Source organism: Erythrolamprus reginae, chromosome 1, assembly GCF_031021105.1.
Source record: "Erythrolamprus reginae isolate rEryReg1 chromosome 1, rEryReg1.hap1, whole genome shotgun sequence".
NCBI classification, from domain to species: Eukaryota; Metazoa; Chordata; class Lepidosauria; order Squamata; family Dipsadidae; genus Erythrolamprus; species Erythrolamprus reginae.
Genome location: NC_091950.1, coordinates 349,050,940 through 349,067,126, shown reverse-complemented (window position 1 = coordinate 349,067,126; position 16,187 = coordinate 349,050,940). Strand labels below are relative to the sequence as shown.

Sequence of the window (16,187 nt, the reverse complement as noted above, 5' to 3'; positions counted from 1 at the left end):
CACTGTAAAAGTCTAAATGCTAAATATAAAATGATACATTATAACTTGCTGCCAAAAATACTGTTAAAATACAGATTTTAGTTTTTGTTTTTCTTCTTCCTTCTTATTTATTTATTTATCTATTTATTTATCCATCTATTTATCCATTGATCGATCGATCGATCGATTGATTGATTGCAAGCACTTGAAGTTCAGTGCAGATGAGCTATTTATTGACCAAATCTGATAGGGTGATTTGGCTTTAGAAGTTGGGAAATACCCTTCTTTTGGCCATGGCTCACATGAGGGGATTGGAGGCTGTCTTGTCTCTGCCATTTAATTGACTTATACCAAGATCCTTTATACACTGCTAAAAAAAAATAAAGGGAACATAATATAAGTTCAAGTAAATCAAACTTCTGTGAAATCAAACTGTCCACTTAGGAAGCAACATTGATTGAGAGTGAATTTCGCATGCTGTTGTGCAAATAGAATTGTTGTTCAAATGAAATATTCAATGAGAATATTTCATTCATTCAGATCTAGGATATGTTATTTGAGTGTTCCCTTTATTTTTTTTTGAGCAGTATATGTACTGAGATGGGTTTTGGATTTCTGACTCCTTTCAAAAGACAAAGCCTGTTTCCCCCTCTTTCTCTCCTCTCCAGACACCTTCTGCAAACAGGAGATGTACAAGATTTCATCATCATCTCGGAGCGGCAGGCAGTTAAAGGAATAAGCCAGATTGCTGCAGTGACAGGAGAGCAAGCCAAACAAGTAAGACCTCAGTGAAATAGCTGCAAGATTTTTACAAAGGTGAAGGTGCTGGTGCTGTTTAAACAGCCCCCTGGATCTGGTGTCCTCCTTTTCTCTTCCTTTGATATGACACATTTGTATTGTCTGGAGAAGGATGTCTGGATGGGGCCATTTCCAATGCTCATTGTATCTCGTATCTGCCCACCTGTTGCCTCCAGTCTCATGTTGATGCTATGCCCTTCCCTTTCCAACTCTGCTCAAATTCTGCGATTCAGAATCACTTAAGCAAGCTTGATCTCTGTCACATAGTCCTTCGCTCTGTCAAGGTCTGTCATTCTGAAAAAGACTGAGATATTCTGTTTTGAAACAGAGAAGATGAAAGCAAGGGGGAAACCTGGAACCTCTGTGTAGATTCCAGCTAGAGTCTGTATAGACTCCATATAGATCAGTGGTTCTCGACCTAAGGGCCAGGACCCTTTTGGGGGTCAAATGACCATTTCACAGGGGTCGCCAAAATCCATGGGAAAAGAGAAATTTCCCATAGCTTTAGTGTCAGAAATAGACGATATATTACAGTCCGTGTGAACCATAATAAATCATTTCTGGAGGTCGATGGATTAAAAGAAAGAATCTGCTTTCAAAAACAAGGTTTCTTTTATTATAAAAGTAGAAAAATAAAGTATGCCATGAGAGGCATATAAAATACGTCTTTACATCATGGCAGCTAACAAAGAACAGTACAATACAATATGGAGAATCTCAGGAGGACGGATGTGATGCATATATGACGTGGCAGGATTTTACATCATAATAGGAGGAGTTAATAAAACACACACTGTTAACTATTTAATTACATATTTTTACAATCTGACCTATCAGGCGTTTACAGTGGGGGTGTCCCTCTGACCCCAATCAGCTTAAAGCTCTGTTGGGAGAATTGGCGCTAGACTTATGGTTGGCGGCACTACAACATAAGGAGTCACGGCATTAGAAAGGTTGAGAACCACTGGTATAGATAGAAGTTGTGGGTGTGTAACAATCTTGCAATTGTTTTCTTTCTGCTTATTTTGGTATGTTTGGTTTAAAATATTATCTAATTCTAACTAGGCCTGAGTGCTTCAAATTAACCCAAGGGTGAGCAATGTGCCCCAGTCCCTGTGCTGCTGGGGTCTCTGCATTTGACCTCTCTGCAAACCCTTGCCAATTCCATTCCCTTTCCTCAAATGACAGAAGGGTGGAATTATAAGGTGGAATGACTCAATTGGTGCACAATTAGAAGATTTGGAAGAGCAGGTTTGGCATAAAACATCCCTGAGAAGGTCTGATTGTGTGGGATTGCTAATAGCCAGCACTGACTTGATTGCACACAATTCAAAGCTAGTATGGAGGAAACTACCAGGAGAAGTCTCTAACTTTCCACAGCTTGTTGTAGCCTTTCCCCCAACACTTCATCCACATAACAAAGGAAGATATAAAGCCCAAAGTAGGGACATACTGTGTGTAAGCAGTCAATTCTTCTGGGTGTCTCTTTCCAAGTTAGAAAAGATTCCACATTATAAACCAGCATCTTGAATCAGGTTACAAAATGGACAGGGAGTCAAAACAGTTCGCTTAGCACCAGATTGATAAGCAGATGCAGCCCAATTCCAGGTAGCAATATTGCAGTTGAACTAATTAAACTCTCATCCACATCCACGACCTGATTTGATGTGTCCTCTGCTGCTCTCTTGTAATCTCCTGGGAAGCCTGCAATTGGTTGTTGGAGAAATCTAACTAGATTTGTTCCCAATTCAAGATGGAATAAGATTTCTTAATACGACCCTAATACCGTAACCATTCTATGCAGATAGAATCATTGCTAGGAGCAGTTCCTCTCCCCTTTGTCCGTGCTTTGTCTTTCTCCATTCTTAAGCAGGGGAAGGACAAAATATGCATCAAGATGAGCTGTAAAAGGAACACCTTCTGCCCCTTTTGTCCGTGTCAGATGGTAAATTTTTATACACTGCTCAAAAAAATAAAGGGAACACTCAAATAACACATCCTAGATCTGAATGAATGAAATATTCTCATTAAATACTTTGAATGTGCTAACAACAAAATGAAATTGTTAATCAGTGTTGCTTCCTAAGTTGACTTAGCCTTCCATCCTTCCGAGGTGGGTAAAATGAGGACCCGGATTGTGGGGGCAATATGCTGGCTCTTTTAAAAAGTGCTATTGCTAACATGTTGTAAGCCGCCCTGAGTCTAAGGAGAAGGGCGGCATTAAAAAAAATCAAATAAATAAATAAGTGGACAGTTTGATTTCACAGAAGTTTGATTTCCGTGGAGTTATATTCTATTGCTTAAGTGTTCTCTTTATTTTTTTGAGCAGTATAGAAGAGAGGGTAGAAATTAGGCAAGACAGTAGCTTTTAATAATAAAGACTATCTCTTTTCTTCTGTTGTCACCTTTTCCATTCAGTTTTATCCATAACTCCTGAGGCTTTTAGTCTGCACTAGTGCTTACTTTAGTTTCACTGTAACTGTCCCACCAACATACATACCTCTGAGAGCAGTCTCGTTTCCTCCTATCATTAATTTCACCCTCTTTCTCCTAAGACTGCATCTTAATGAGATTTCTGGCTTTTCCCCCCCATCACCAGCAACCCACTTTATCAGGTGGGGGTTGCACTTACCAGCCGCTAACGGTACGCTCTTCGGGATCGTTGACACACATGCCCGTCGGCGCGAGATTTGGCTTCTGCGCATGCACAACAAGCAAAATCTCACGCAAGGATGCTTTTGCGTGCGAGATTTCACCTATTTTCGGCGATTTCTTTGCTTCCGCGCATGCACAGAAGAAAAAAAATCCCCAAAATCGGTGAAATGTCACGCAAGAGAGTGTCCTCGCATGAGATTTTGCTTGCTGCGCATGGGCAGAAGCCAAATCTCACGTGGGCATGCTTGGACGTTGGGGCCCAGAGATGCGCACGCATCTCAATTCCCGCTACTGGAGCCCCAATCCCAGCCATACCAGCTGCAGCCCATTACTGCACTTTATGCTCTCCTGAACAGCAGCCCTTTTTCCAGGAGTCCAGTGAACAAATAATTAATACAGTATGTTAGTACAGTGTTCCCTCGATTTTTGCGGGTTCAAACATCGCGAAAAGTCTATACCACGGTTTTTCAAAAATATTAATTAAAAAATACTTCCCGGGTTTTTTCCCTATACTACGGTTTTCCCCACCTGATGACGTCATATGTCCTCGCCAAAGTTTCGTCTGTCTTTAATGAATATTTTTTTTAGTAAACTTTTAATAAATAAACATGGTGAGTAATAATCTGAATGGTTGCTAAGGGAATTGAAAATTGCAATTTAGGGGTTTAAAGTGTTAAGGGAAGGCTTGTGGTACTGTTCATAGCTAAAAATAGTGTATTTACTTCCGCATCTCTACTTCGCGGAAATTCGACTTTCGCGGGCGGTCTCGGAACGCATCCCCCGCGAAAAGCGAGGGAACACTATATATTGTATGTAATATATTCGGTGTTGCAAAACAGAAGCTAACAATGTAAGTTTAAGACTGTACCTTTAAGAGTCATTTTCTGTTGACCATAAGAGGGAGCCAACGATGTTCCTCTTGGGGGAGCTTATACTAGAGAGATTTATATTTGCTGCGTGTAAATTTTGCTGTGTGCGATAACTGGTTTGTAAACCATTATTGGGATTATTTATGGTAGTGGGGTGTGTAACTACTGTTTATTTGCCTATCTGTATATGTATTTTTCTATTTTGTACTAAGTCTGATTCATTGACTGACTAACCCTCATTGCTACATTAACTCTGCTTAAAGTTTGTTGAAGATTTATTATATTACGTAGACACAGTACCTGTGTTTTTATAGGCTCAGGATATTGGCCAGTTCTTGGCCAAAGAAACGGATTCACTCGCTACCCAAGTAAAAATGGGAAGAGCCTCAATTAATGAAGCGTGGCAGCTCTCCAAGGAAGTTGGTCATCTGAGTGATGTGAGTAGTGCCTGTGTTCAGAAGAATTTATGGGAAGTTTTTTTTTTTAATACTGGCACATGACCTTATTCTCACATTAAGCTCCTGGTCGTCAAGTAAGCTTATATTATATTTGTTGAATGAATGGAAATATTAGTATATTATTTGAGGATAGGAGATCTGATTTTAGGTTTGGATTCTTTGATAAGTTAAATGTTTACTGAAGATTGACCCTCTCCCCACACCCCCATGTGAGGGCAACATATTCAGCATAGATAGATATAGGCATCATTAAACTGAAAGTGCCTGGGGGTGCACTTGTTAAAGTGCAGTATTGCAGGCAAATTCTGCCCACAGCCTGAAGTTCAATCCTGACAGGATTCAGGTTTGACTGAACTTTCCATCCTTCCAAGGTCAGTAAAATGAGGACCCACATGTTGGAGGTAATCAAATAACCGTTACATTGCTCAGATTTTTTTTTTTTAAACTAATATTCTATCTTTAGTTGCATTGCTGGAAAATTCTTTGCTTCTGCCATCTGAAAAAGAATCTAAGAAATAGCGTTGATTTGTTTTACAGAGGGTGGATGCTACAAAAATGCCCCAGTGGCAAAAAAGGAAACTGCAGGCTACTCTCAAAACACTGCAGCAAGCAGCCAACAATGCCCATAGGAAAATGGAAATCAGACTGGTAAGGATCTCGCAATTCTTCATTTTGGCAGGCACGACAGAATTTCATAGTAAGCTACAAAAATTTAAATAAGCATAGAGCCATAATTAACTATGGGACTTTATCATGCTCAATAAAAACCGAATGACTGTTAAACCCGATTGTGACAAATTCTGAGCTGGAGGTTTATTATGTTGACTTCAGAATGACAAATATTTTAATTAATTATATGTAAGTATAGAAATACTTTTTAAATAAATGAATATATAAAGAAATGCGGCAAGTGGCGGGACCGCCCGCTACCGCACAAATGCCAGCGATCAATTAGGTCCCACAGAGTCGGCCTTCTCCAGGTCCCGTCAACTAGACAATGTCACTTGGCAGGGCCTAGGGGAAGAGCCTTCTCTGTGGGAGCTCTATATTTTCTTTTTGATAAACCAACTTTGTTTACTTTACAACCGTGTGTGTTTGAATTTCTTCTTTGGACTTAATTGGGGGCTCCTAACGTGAAGCCCTGCATAACATTACCCAGCCACTGTTAATGCTTTTTGTGCATTCTTTCTCTAGGCTGCAGAGAAGGTGCAAGGCTTGCTGACAAAGTATTCCAATGAGCCAGTCATCATTGATACTATCCCTGCTGAGACACCTTTTGTGAGTTTTAACCAACTGTGGATTTCTCTTAGAAACCAGCATACCATGCTGAAGTTGTTTTGACAATCAGTAGTTTATAATAGAATAGCAGAGTTGGTAGGGACCTTGGAGGACTTCTAGTTCAACCTCCTGCCTAGGAAGAAAATCCTACCCCACTTCAGACAAATGATTGTCCAACATCTTCTTAAAAACTGACAGTGTTGGAGAATTCACAGCTTCTGGAGGCCAGCTGTTCCACTGATTAATTGTTCTAACTGTCAGGAAATTTCTTCTTCATTCTAAGTTGCTTCTCTCCTTGATTAGTTTCCATCCATTGTTTCTTGTCCTACCCTCAGGTGCTTTGGAAAATAGGCTAACTCCTTTGTGGCAACCCCTGAGATATTGGAACACTGCTATCAGATCTCCCCTAGTCCTAGTCCTTTTCATTAAACTAGACAAACCCATTTCCTGCAACCGTTCTTCATATGTTTTAGCCTCCATCTCCTAATCATCTTTGTTGCTCTTCTCTGCACTCTTTCTAGAGTCTCAATATCCTTTTTTTACATCGTGATAACCAAAACTGAATGCAGTATTTCAAGTGTGGCCTTACCAAGGCATTATAAAGTGGTATTAACTTTTCATGCACAGTATTCTTGATCCTATCCCTCTGTTAATGCAGCCTAAAACGGTGTCAGCTTTTTTGGCAGCTGCAGCACAGTTGGCTTTAAAAGTTGTCCACTAGGACACCAAGATCCCTCTCACAGTAATTACTATTGAGCAAGGTACCACATATTCTGTACCTGTGCATTTTGTTTTTCTTGCCTAAATGTACTCTTGCTTTTTTCACCATTGAATTTCATTTTGTTAGATAGTGCCCAATGTTCAAGTTCTTTATACTTCTTCAAGTGTTAAGCAGCTTAGAGCAGGCGAAAGCTCACATCTGAACTGTTCAAATAGTGTGAGTGGGGTGGTTCATTCTGAACTCCTTAATGATTAGAGTTAACTCCTAACGCTTACAATTCTAGAATTATGTAAACTGAAACCTTCCTTTTGTCCATTTCTCTTCAGTCCATGGTAGTGTACTCTGCCAAAAAACGCCTCTACTTACGAACTTTTCTAGATAAGAACCAGGTGTTCAATATTTTTTTGCCTCTTCTCAAGAACCATTTTCCACTTACAAATCTGACCCTCCAATACTGTAACCAGAAAAGAAGGGGAGAAGCCTCTGTGGGGCCTTTCTAGGAATCTCCTGGGAGGAAACAGGGCTGGAAAAGGTGGGGAGAAGCCTCTCTGGGGCCTCTCTAGGTATCTCCTGGGAGGAAACAGGGCCTCCACCCTCCCTGTGGTTTCCCCACATTATTTGCTTCTACATTGATTCCTATGGGAAAAATTGCTTCTTCTTACAAACTTTTCTACTTAAGAACCTGGTCACGGAACAAATTAGGTTTGTAAGTAGAGCTACCACTATATATCGTACTACTTTATAACATGATACAATTCAAAATACTGAAGATTTCTTTTGCTTCTTAAATTCATTGATTAAAACAGGTAACATTTTGAAGGTGGGGGTTTATTTTTATCTCTTGATTCTGTCCTAGATCTTGATGAAAGCAGTCAATCAACTGTGTAAAAAAGTACCAGGGGCTTCTGTGATGTTGCTTAGCTCACAAGCACCAGATCAGGTGTTTTGCGCGTGTCAGGTAGCCAAGGTAAGTGGAATTCCCTGTGATTCTGCAGTTTTCCATTATTCCGAAAAGATAGAAGCAAAATCTTCACATTCTTTGAATGAAAACAAATTTTGAAAATTTGTTTTTCTTTTTTCTTTACCAAAAAATTTATTGAATTTATATACAATTAAAAAGACAGTACATCATCTGTTGCATCCAGTTATACATCATATTGTAATGATATTGTACATCTGCTTTAAAACAAACAAATACCTTGTAAAGAAAAAAATGAAGAAAAAGAGAGAAAGAAAAAAGAAAAAAAATGAAGAACACATTTGACAGCTAATTCATTTATCATTTGTATTATTTTACGACACTCGATACCAACGGTTTCCATTTGGCTTTATGTATAGCCTTTCTTTCTCTATTTATTTATACACACACACACACACACATATATATGAAGGTCTTGGCATATTCGGGTTTCTTCTCGTGTAAGTTTCAGAGATTTCTGGTGACGTTTCGACGAGGTCCCACTCGTCATCTTCAGGCTGGTGCTTTTGTCCTTGTGCTAGGGCCTTGTGCTAGGTGTTTGCCCTAATACAAGGACAAACATACCAGCCTGAAGATGACGAGTAGGGCCTCATTGAAACGTCACCAGAAATCTCTGAAACTTAAACGGGAAGAAACCCGAATATGCCAAGACCTTCATACCTGTATCCGTGAAAATGTACAATATATACATATATATAAACTCCTATTATAATCCCATAATATTTTTATAACTAAACATAATATTCCTTTATACAGCTTCATTTTGTTTCCTTTTTTCTACCCAGTTATAAAATTCAATCCATACTTCATAGTATCTCGATTCATCCCTATATTTCATTTCCTGTGTCATTTTATTTATTTATTTTATTTATTTATTGGATTTATATGCCACCCCTTTCCGAGGACTCCAGTTCTTTTTATCCAGTTCCGCACAATCGTATACTATATTTAGTTTTTATTACCTTAATTTTCAGAATTCCATTCCTTGTTGCTTTATACAAACTAGCATTCATGAGAAATCATGTAGGCTCTCAACTGGCAACAAAATACCATCTACATACAAAAGTACATGTAGTCCATAATTCAGGATTATTCATATGATCTATACTTTCTCGAAGTCAGTTAATGCACAGTGCAGTTCTTTTTTCACGTGAATACATTTCTCAATTACCTACTGCAGAGGAAAAACCCGGTCTTCATTCTTGGCTGCTCATCTATGTTCTATTATTTTTTCCCCCTTCTCACAGAGTTCATTATCAAAGGCTTCTGCAGCTGAGTGGGCTCTCCATGTCTGTACTCAAATGGGAGGCAAAGCAGAAGGTTCTGGAGTTGTAGCAAAAGGCATGGCGAAGACCGATGATGTACAGATGGTACTGGCGGCAGCCCGAGAATATGCAAAGAATGTATTTTGATGCTTGGTTGTGAGGAATTTGGATATTCACTTGAATGACTGCGAATCCTAATGAACTTTGTATATTATGGTCCTGCAACCCTTTGGTCTGGTAGAATGAGCTGCTTTGGATAGCCAATGTAGATAAATAACTTCTTTCATGAAATAAAATTTGCACATGATGTTAAGTACAACAAAAGAGTATTCTTTGATCAGTCACATGAGGACAAGGCAAGTCAACCATACAGGTAAATATAATCAACCTCTCAGAATAGCCGCTAAGAAATAACTATATTTCTTTGACAATAAAAGATATTAAATGGTTAGCTGCAAGATCATGTTTTTTATTCAACAGAACAAAATGTTAGTATTCTGTTTCACTGGAACCATTTCCCTGACTATGAAATGGAACAAATTATTTCCAGACACGTATGCTATCTAACCTTTCTCTGGCTGGTTGTTCAAATTTTGCAAATAAGAATTACTTTGAAGGGAGCTTTTGCTGTATAAAGCACTTCACACAAATAATAATTCTGGTGCAAACCACTCTGAACCTCTTATATCCAGATTTATCCTCTACCAGGGTTTGCTAATCATGCCTGGATTCATTTTAAATAGGTCACATTTACCACTTTTTCCCACTCATTTTTTTTATCCTATCCTTATCTTTTTTATATTGCTCCGAGATCAAGAAAATTTGTTAACCTTACAAAAAATTTTAGGGAACAGAGGGGTAGAGAAATTGTGGTTTTCTGAAAAAAAACATTTGTAACAGACCAATTGATGAACAAATATAGCAAATTTAAGCTCACCCTTCATGAAGTCCCATAGTATGAGACCCTTTAAAGCCTCAATTGCAGAACTACTCTCTTGTTCTTTGATGGAAAGTATCAGCTGAGCTTTCCCCATAGACTTAGGGTCTAACCATGAAATGATTTTTTATAAGAAAAGACAGTTGCTAATGTGAGCTAATGAATCCTTCCTGGAAAAAGAACAACCACTTGTTTTCAGATTCCAATCTTCCTGTTAAGATATTCATAAAATGGGAGAGCCAATGGTAACAAGGTCAGCCAATGAATAGGCTTAGCAACTAAATTAGCCAGTGGGAGCTAAACACCCCTGAGTTTGTGCAGAAAATCAAAACTGCACTGCACTCTCCTCTGTACTCTGCTGAAATGAAACTAACTGTTCTCTGCTGTCTGCAATGCTCTGCTAATGGTATTGTAAATTCATCTGTTACTTTGTTTATAAATAAGTTATTGAATCCAGCTGAGTCAGTCATCTGTGTGTGCTTCTGGTTTTGATTTTTGCAACAAACTTCAATATTTCCTAAAAGCATTACTGATAATATTTTGGCAATCAGAGGATTTTGAGTTTTCTTAACCAAATGGTACAATGCCGTTTGGCAGGACACAGGGGAAGAGCCTTCTCTGTGGCGGCCCTGACCCTCTGAAATCCCCCGGAGATTAGAACTGCCCCCACCCTCCTTGCCTTTCATAAACTAATTAAAACTCACCTCTGCCATCAGGCATGGGGGAATTGAGACATCTCCCCCGGGCCTATACAGTTTATGTATGGTATGTTTGTGTGTATGTTTGCTTTTAATACAGTGGAACCCCGACATAAGAGCTGCTCTACTTAAGAGCAACTCGAGATAAGAGCTGGGAGGGGAGAGATATTTTTGTTCTACTGACAAGCCCAAATTCGAGATACAAGCGCCAAGGAGCTGTCTCCTGAAGCCAAACGCTAACTTCCGCGTTCGGCTTCAGGAGACAGCTGCGAAGCGGCGCGCGTGTTTTAAAAGGTTGCAGCCGGCCTGGGGGGCTCGGGGGGGTGCTTGCAGCTTTCTTTCTTGCTCTTTTTCTTTCTCTCTTTTACCTTCCCTTCCTCTATTTCTTCTTTTCTTTCTCCTTCCCACCTTCTTCCCTCCCTCCCTCCCTTCACTCATTCCTCTCTTACTCTCCCCTTTCATAAGTTTCCTTGCTTCCTTCCTCTGTTCCTGTCCCTTCCCCCTTTCTTTCTTTCTTTCTTGCTCTTTTTCTTTCTCTCTTTTACCTTCCCTTCCTCTATTTCTTCTTTTCTTTCTCCTTCCCACCTTCTTCCCTCCCTCCCTCCCTTCACTCATTCCTCTTTTACTCTCCCCTTTCATAAGTTTCCTTGCTTCCTTCCTCTGTTCCTGTCCCTTCCCTCTTTCCTTCCTTCCTTCCCACCCTCCGTCCATTCATTCACCCATTCCTCTCTTGATCGCTTAAAGCCGGTCCCTGGTGCGAAAAGGGTTGGGGACCTCTGTCCTACAGGATTGGGTGGCAGAGAAGTTGAACATATGTAAATTTAAAAGTTTAAGAAAGTTTACAAGTTAAGTGAAAGAAACTTCATTATTCATTTATATGTACATGTACATTTCTTCATTAAAAACATGTCTTTCTGCATAATTTAGACTAACTTTGTGAGTTTTTTGAGGGCTGGAACCAATTAAAATTATTTACATTAATTCCTATGGGGAAAAGTCGTTCGAGATAAGAGCTGCTCGACTTAAGAGCCCAGGTCCAGAACGAATTAAACTCGTATCTCGAGGTACCACTGTAATGGGTTTTTTAGTGTTTTTAAATTATTAGATTTGTTTTACATTGTTTTATTGTTGCTGTGAGCCGCCCTGAGTCTGCGGAGAGGGGCAGCATACAAATCTAATAAATGATAATAATGATAATAATAATAATAATAATAATAATAATAATAATTTCTGTTAAATCACCCCTCTCAACAAGAGAAGGAAAATACATACTGGTACATTTATGTGTGTTCTTAATTGCAATCAAGCACTGTCCCAATACAAGGTTAAGTAACAAACATATTGAATGTTTTACAATGTAGAGTCTTGGGAAATATATGAGGGCACCTTTCTTCCTTGCTTCAATCAGCACTGGTGAATTGGAAGTGCAGGAAACTCAAAGTCATTGGGTTTGTTCATGCTTCTGAAAACAGCAGAGCTAATATTCAGGATATCGTTGTTTGGATTCTGAGAAGCAAAAAGAAAAAGAAAAGTTTGCATTAGTGTAATCTTCCATGGAATTTTTTCTAGTGATGCACTTAACGGTTTTATTTTAGACAAGCAGGGCTTTAAACACCGTCCTCACTGCCCAGGAAATCATATTAGAGAAAATGCAATGCTCAAATCACTTTAGTAATGAGAAAAGCCTGTTCCTGAAGATGTGATAAAACTATTACTTTCATCATCTCTGACCTAGTATTTTATGGGAGTTGGAATCCAACAGCTTTACAGGATATACATTCCATAACCTTATGTCAGTCAAAAGTTGATATAAGGTAGACGGCTGTATAAATATTTTAAATAAATAAACAAGACTGTTTTAAAGCTCCACCACCAGATTCTAAATTACAGTACTTTAATTCTATGTAGCAGCAAAGAGTACCATGACACATACATACCTGTACTATAAGGCCTTCACTGACAGAGAAAGAGTATATAAAACCATCCTGCGACTTGCTTCCATTGTCATCTTTGGGCTGCTGGAGTGGTGGGAGCCGAAGAGAGGATGGCGATTCATTGAGCCTGGCCTGTCTCTTCTGCAGCAGTAGCTGATTTCTCAGCACTGGAGAAAATAAAACTATCGGTTACAAAGCTATTTTTGTTTAACCTACGTGGAAAGCATTGTACCCATGTTGTACCAAGTTTCATTGAATGTACATGAAATGTACCATCAGAATGCTGACGGAAACATGGTATGTTTGTGTGTATGCTTGCTTTTAATAATGGGGTTTTTAGCGGTTTTTTTAATTATTAGATTTGTTCTTACATTGTTCTTGTTATTGTTGTGAGCCGCCCCGAGTCTACGGAGAGGGGCGGCATACAAATCTAATAAATAATAATAATAATAATAATAATAATAATAATAATAATAATAGGAAGTGATAATGGATAAAAGTTGGAAAGTGCAATATGGCTTTATCCAGTATAGTGGTACCTCTACTTAAGAACTTAATTCGTTCCGTGACCAGGTTCTTAAGTAAAACAGTTTGTAAGTAGAAGCAATTTTTCCCATAGGAATCAATGTAAAAGCAGATAATGTTTGCAAACCCATTAGGAAAGAAATAAAAGCTCGGAATTTGGGGGGGCGGAGGAAGAAGAGGAGGAGGACAGTCGCTGCCGAAGGAAGAAGGTGAGGTGAGAGGAATTTTTAAAAATCCAAAACTTTAAGGCTTAAAAAAAAAAGAGGGACTCTGAGGAGGTGAGGAGGAGCACACGCCTCCCATACACCAGGCTTGAGGCTGCCTCCCATACACTGCGCCAGAGAGAGAAACTCAGGGGGAATGGCAGGAAACTGACCGGACCTTCGTGCCGCTCTCAAATTTCCTGGGAAATTTTTCGGGGCTCGTGTTCTTAAGTAGAAAATGGTTCTTAAGAAGAGGCAAAAAAATCTTGGACACCTGATTCTTATCTAGAAAGGTTCTTAAGTAGAGGTGTTCTTAAGTAGAGGTACCACTGTACAAGGGATTGTGGAAACTAGATTTTTGCTCTTTGGTAGGTTATTGATTTAAATATAAGCAAGTTTACTGTGCATTTCTTGGTTTAGAGAAAAGAAAGAGGAAAATTGAATTGGCCGGAAATATGCCATACTTTGCATGTTTATGTAGCTGGGGGCTAATACAGGACAGAGCAGCATGTGATAGAAATAAAGCATGTGTTAAATGCCACCCTTAATGAATTGTTCAGCATTGTCTGCTTGGTTGTTCAGTATATTTATGGATATGTCTGCAAGGTATAATTGTGGCAAAGATCGATGTTACATTGGTTAAGGATGTAAATGTACATGTATTCTTACTTGCAGATAAAGCTAAGTAGCACACTGGTTTGCAGTGAACGTTAGTTTCTACATTAAAATCCATAGTCCTTCTTATTCAATAAGGACTACGGGTTTTAAGGTTATTGTGATGCTTTAATTGTGGCAGGAAAATGGAGACAAATTCTAATTTAAACATACTATTAAATGGTTTATTCAGAAAGGAGACAGTATAATCATTATGTGTTTATGTTTTTTCTTTGATTGCCACATGACAACAGACCTACCTGGAACTCTTTGTGCACTTGCCACAGATCTCTTGAGCCAGTGTTTTTGAAAGGCAGCCCAGTATGGCATTAGCATGCTGGAGACTGAATCCTTCAGACTGTCAAATAAGCTTGGAGGTGGAATCTCCTTCTGGAGGGCCTGCTCAGCTGCCCGTATAGCTCTGCCCAGCCTCTTATTATCTACAGCCACCTGCAGGGCAAGCCACAGACATTTACAATTCTGCATGACAAGATTATCCCTGGAACTCCAGCTCCTTGTCACTTTTCCTCTCCAGTCACACAGTAAGACACAGACCTAATTATTTGGAGGTCAACTGTATAATCTCCGCTGATTTTCCTGCAATTTTGACCTCTGTTGGGATGGAATCTGGTTTCACTGCTAGAATTACTAAAGCAGCAGTAAATGATCAGCCAGGATATTCTAAAGATAAAAGAAGCTGAAATAAATTTAGCTAATGGTAGGTAGATGATGGCATTTCATTATTTTGGAATTGCTTCTTTGGGAATTCCAAAAATACTATTAGATTGTTAGGCTTCTTGGTATATTTTCTCTGAAATTTTTGGTGCTATTATTTTGATTCCTTGTCCCTTTTGACTTTGTTCAGACTCCTGGGCAATATCAGTGATGCTAATTTCTTTCACAGATACATATGTGATTTATTTGTAAAAAGTATATTGCCTCCATTCCTTTAACAGCTCAGAGCAGCTTGCAAGCAACAGTTAAGTATCATAACATATCAAACATTAAAAGATCTAGTAAAGAGATCTGTTTTTAGGTCAATGCTGAACTGTAGGATGGCTTCCCTTGTATCAATTAAATACCAAGGAAGACATGATGAAATCTATTTTCCAGTGAAGCACATCGGTGTACTATTCTCCTTTTGGAAACCCTTGAAGAAAATATTTTCTACCAGAACATTTGCCAGAGTGTTTTAAAGATCATACTGTCTGTCCATGGCTATTTCTCTTTAATACCAACAGTGGAGCAATTAAGATGATTTGTCCTTTATCAGGGGTGTCAAACTGGCAGCTCATGGGCTGGATGTGTCATGCGTAGGTCATGCTCTCCCCAGCTCCATGAATGGGAAAAACCATCAAGAAACGTCACGTGATGGCAACATGATGCCACACGTTTAACACCCGTGCCATAGATAGTATGATCACTTTTACATGGGACAATTCTATACATCCATCAGGTTGGTGGTGAGAAATGATGAGCAAAAATACAGAGAAACTATTTTAAATTTGCTTCCCTTGTATTTTTACTGATCAATTCTTGTCAGTACCACGTACTGTATTGGTTGGGTTTCCAATATATGAAGATAAACCAGCATTGTATGTTAGAAGGAAATAATAGTATTACCGGTACTTTAAAAGCTAGGTAGCAATTATGAGCTAGGCTGCAATTTAGCCATATAAGGGAGACAGATGTGCTGCTCTCTGTTTCATTCTGTGGTTACATTCTGTTTGAACTTTTGTTGCATGTTCTGCCTGTTCTGTTGTCTTACATTATATTGATATATGCTGTGTGTAATATTCTGTGTAGAGAGCTGTGTGCAATATACTGCGCAGAATGTACTATGCCGATGTAAAGGTATTTGCTGTATTAATAAGAGAATAAGCTATGTGCTAATACTAAATGGTATATTATATCTGCTGTGTGCGAATAAGAGAATACAGTATATGTAATAGAAACATAGAAGACTGACGGCAGAAAAAGACCTCATGATCCATTTAGTCTGCCCTTATACTATTTTTTGTATTTTATCTTAGGATGGATCTATGTTTATCCCAGGCATGTTTAAATTCAGTTACTGTGGATTTACCAACCACGTCTGCTGGAAGTTTGTTCCAAGGATCTACTACTCTTTCAGTAAAATAATATTTTCTCATGTTGCTTTTGATCTTTGATGTGTCCCCTTGTTCTTGTGTTCACTTTCCTATTAAAAACACTTCCCTCCTGAACTTTATTTA

At 38.9% G+C, this 16,187-nt stretch overlaps 2 protein-coding genes across 3 annotated transcripts in view; one reads left to right on the top strand and one right to left on the bottom strand.

The window, feature by feature from the left end:
* AARS2 (alanyl-tRNA synthetase 2, mitochondrial) overlaps positions 1-9,453 on the top strand; it is a 48,765-nt gene extending 39,312 nt beyond the window's left edge. Inside the window, exons 17-22 of the mRNA XM_070734243.1 lie at positions 648-756; positions 4,616-4,738; positions 5,297-5,407; positions 5,954-6,037; positions 7,615-7,725; positions 8,985-9,453. Of these exons, the coding sequence (XP_070590344.1) occupies positions 648-756; positions 4,616-4,738; positions 5,297-5,407; positions 5,954-6,037; positions 7,615-7,725; positions 8,985-9,149 (703 nt within the window). The 3' untranslated portion in view covers positions 9,150-9,453. The remainder of the gene's footprint in view (positions 1-647; positions 757-4,615; positions 4,739-5,296; positions 5,408-5,953; positions 6,038-7,614; positions 7,726-8,984) is intronic.
* Positions 8,499-16,187, bottom strand: part of LOC139157454 (uncharacterized) — a 49,962-nt gene continuing 42,273 nt past the window's right edge. The window contains exons 17-20 of one of the 2 annotated variants that reach the window (XM_070734240.1): positions 14,214-14,403; positions 12,575-12,738; positions 12,024-12,143; positions 8,499-9,282 (exon numbers count right to left, since the gene is read on the bottom strand). In XM_070734240.1, the coding sequence (XP_070590341.1) occupies positions 12,042-12,143; positions 12,575-12,738; positions 14,214-14,403 (456 nt within the window). In that variant the 3' untranslated portion in view covers positions 8,499-9,282; positions 12,024-12,041. Of the gene's footprint in view, positions 9,283-11,945; positions 12,144-12,574; positions 12,739-14,213; positions 14,404-16,187 lie in introns of those variants that run through there. The other variant, XM_070734242.1, reaches the window with a different exon arrangement.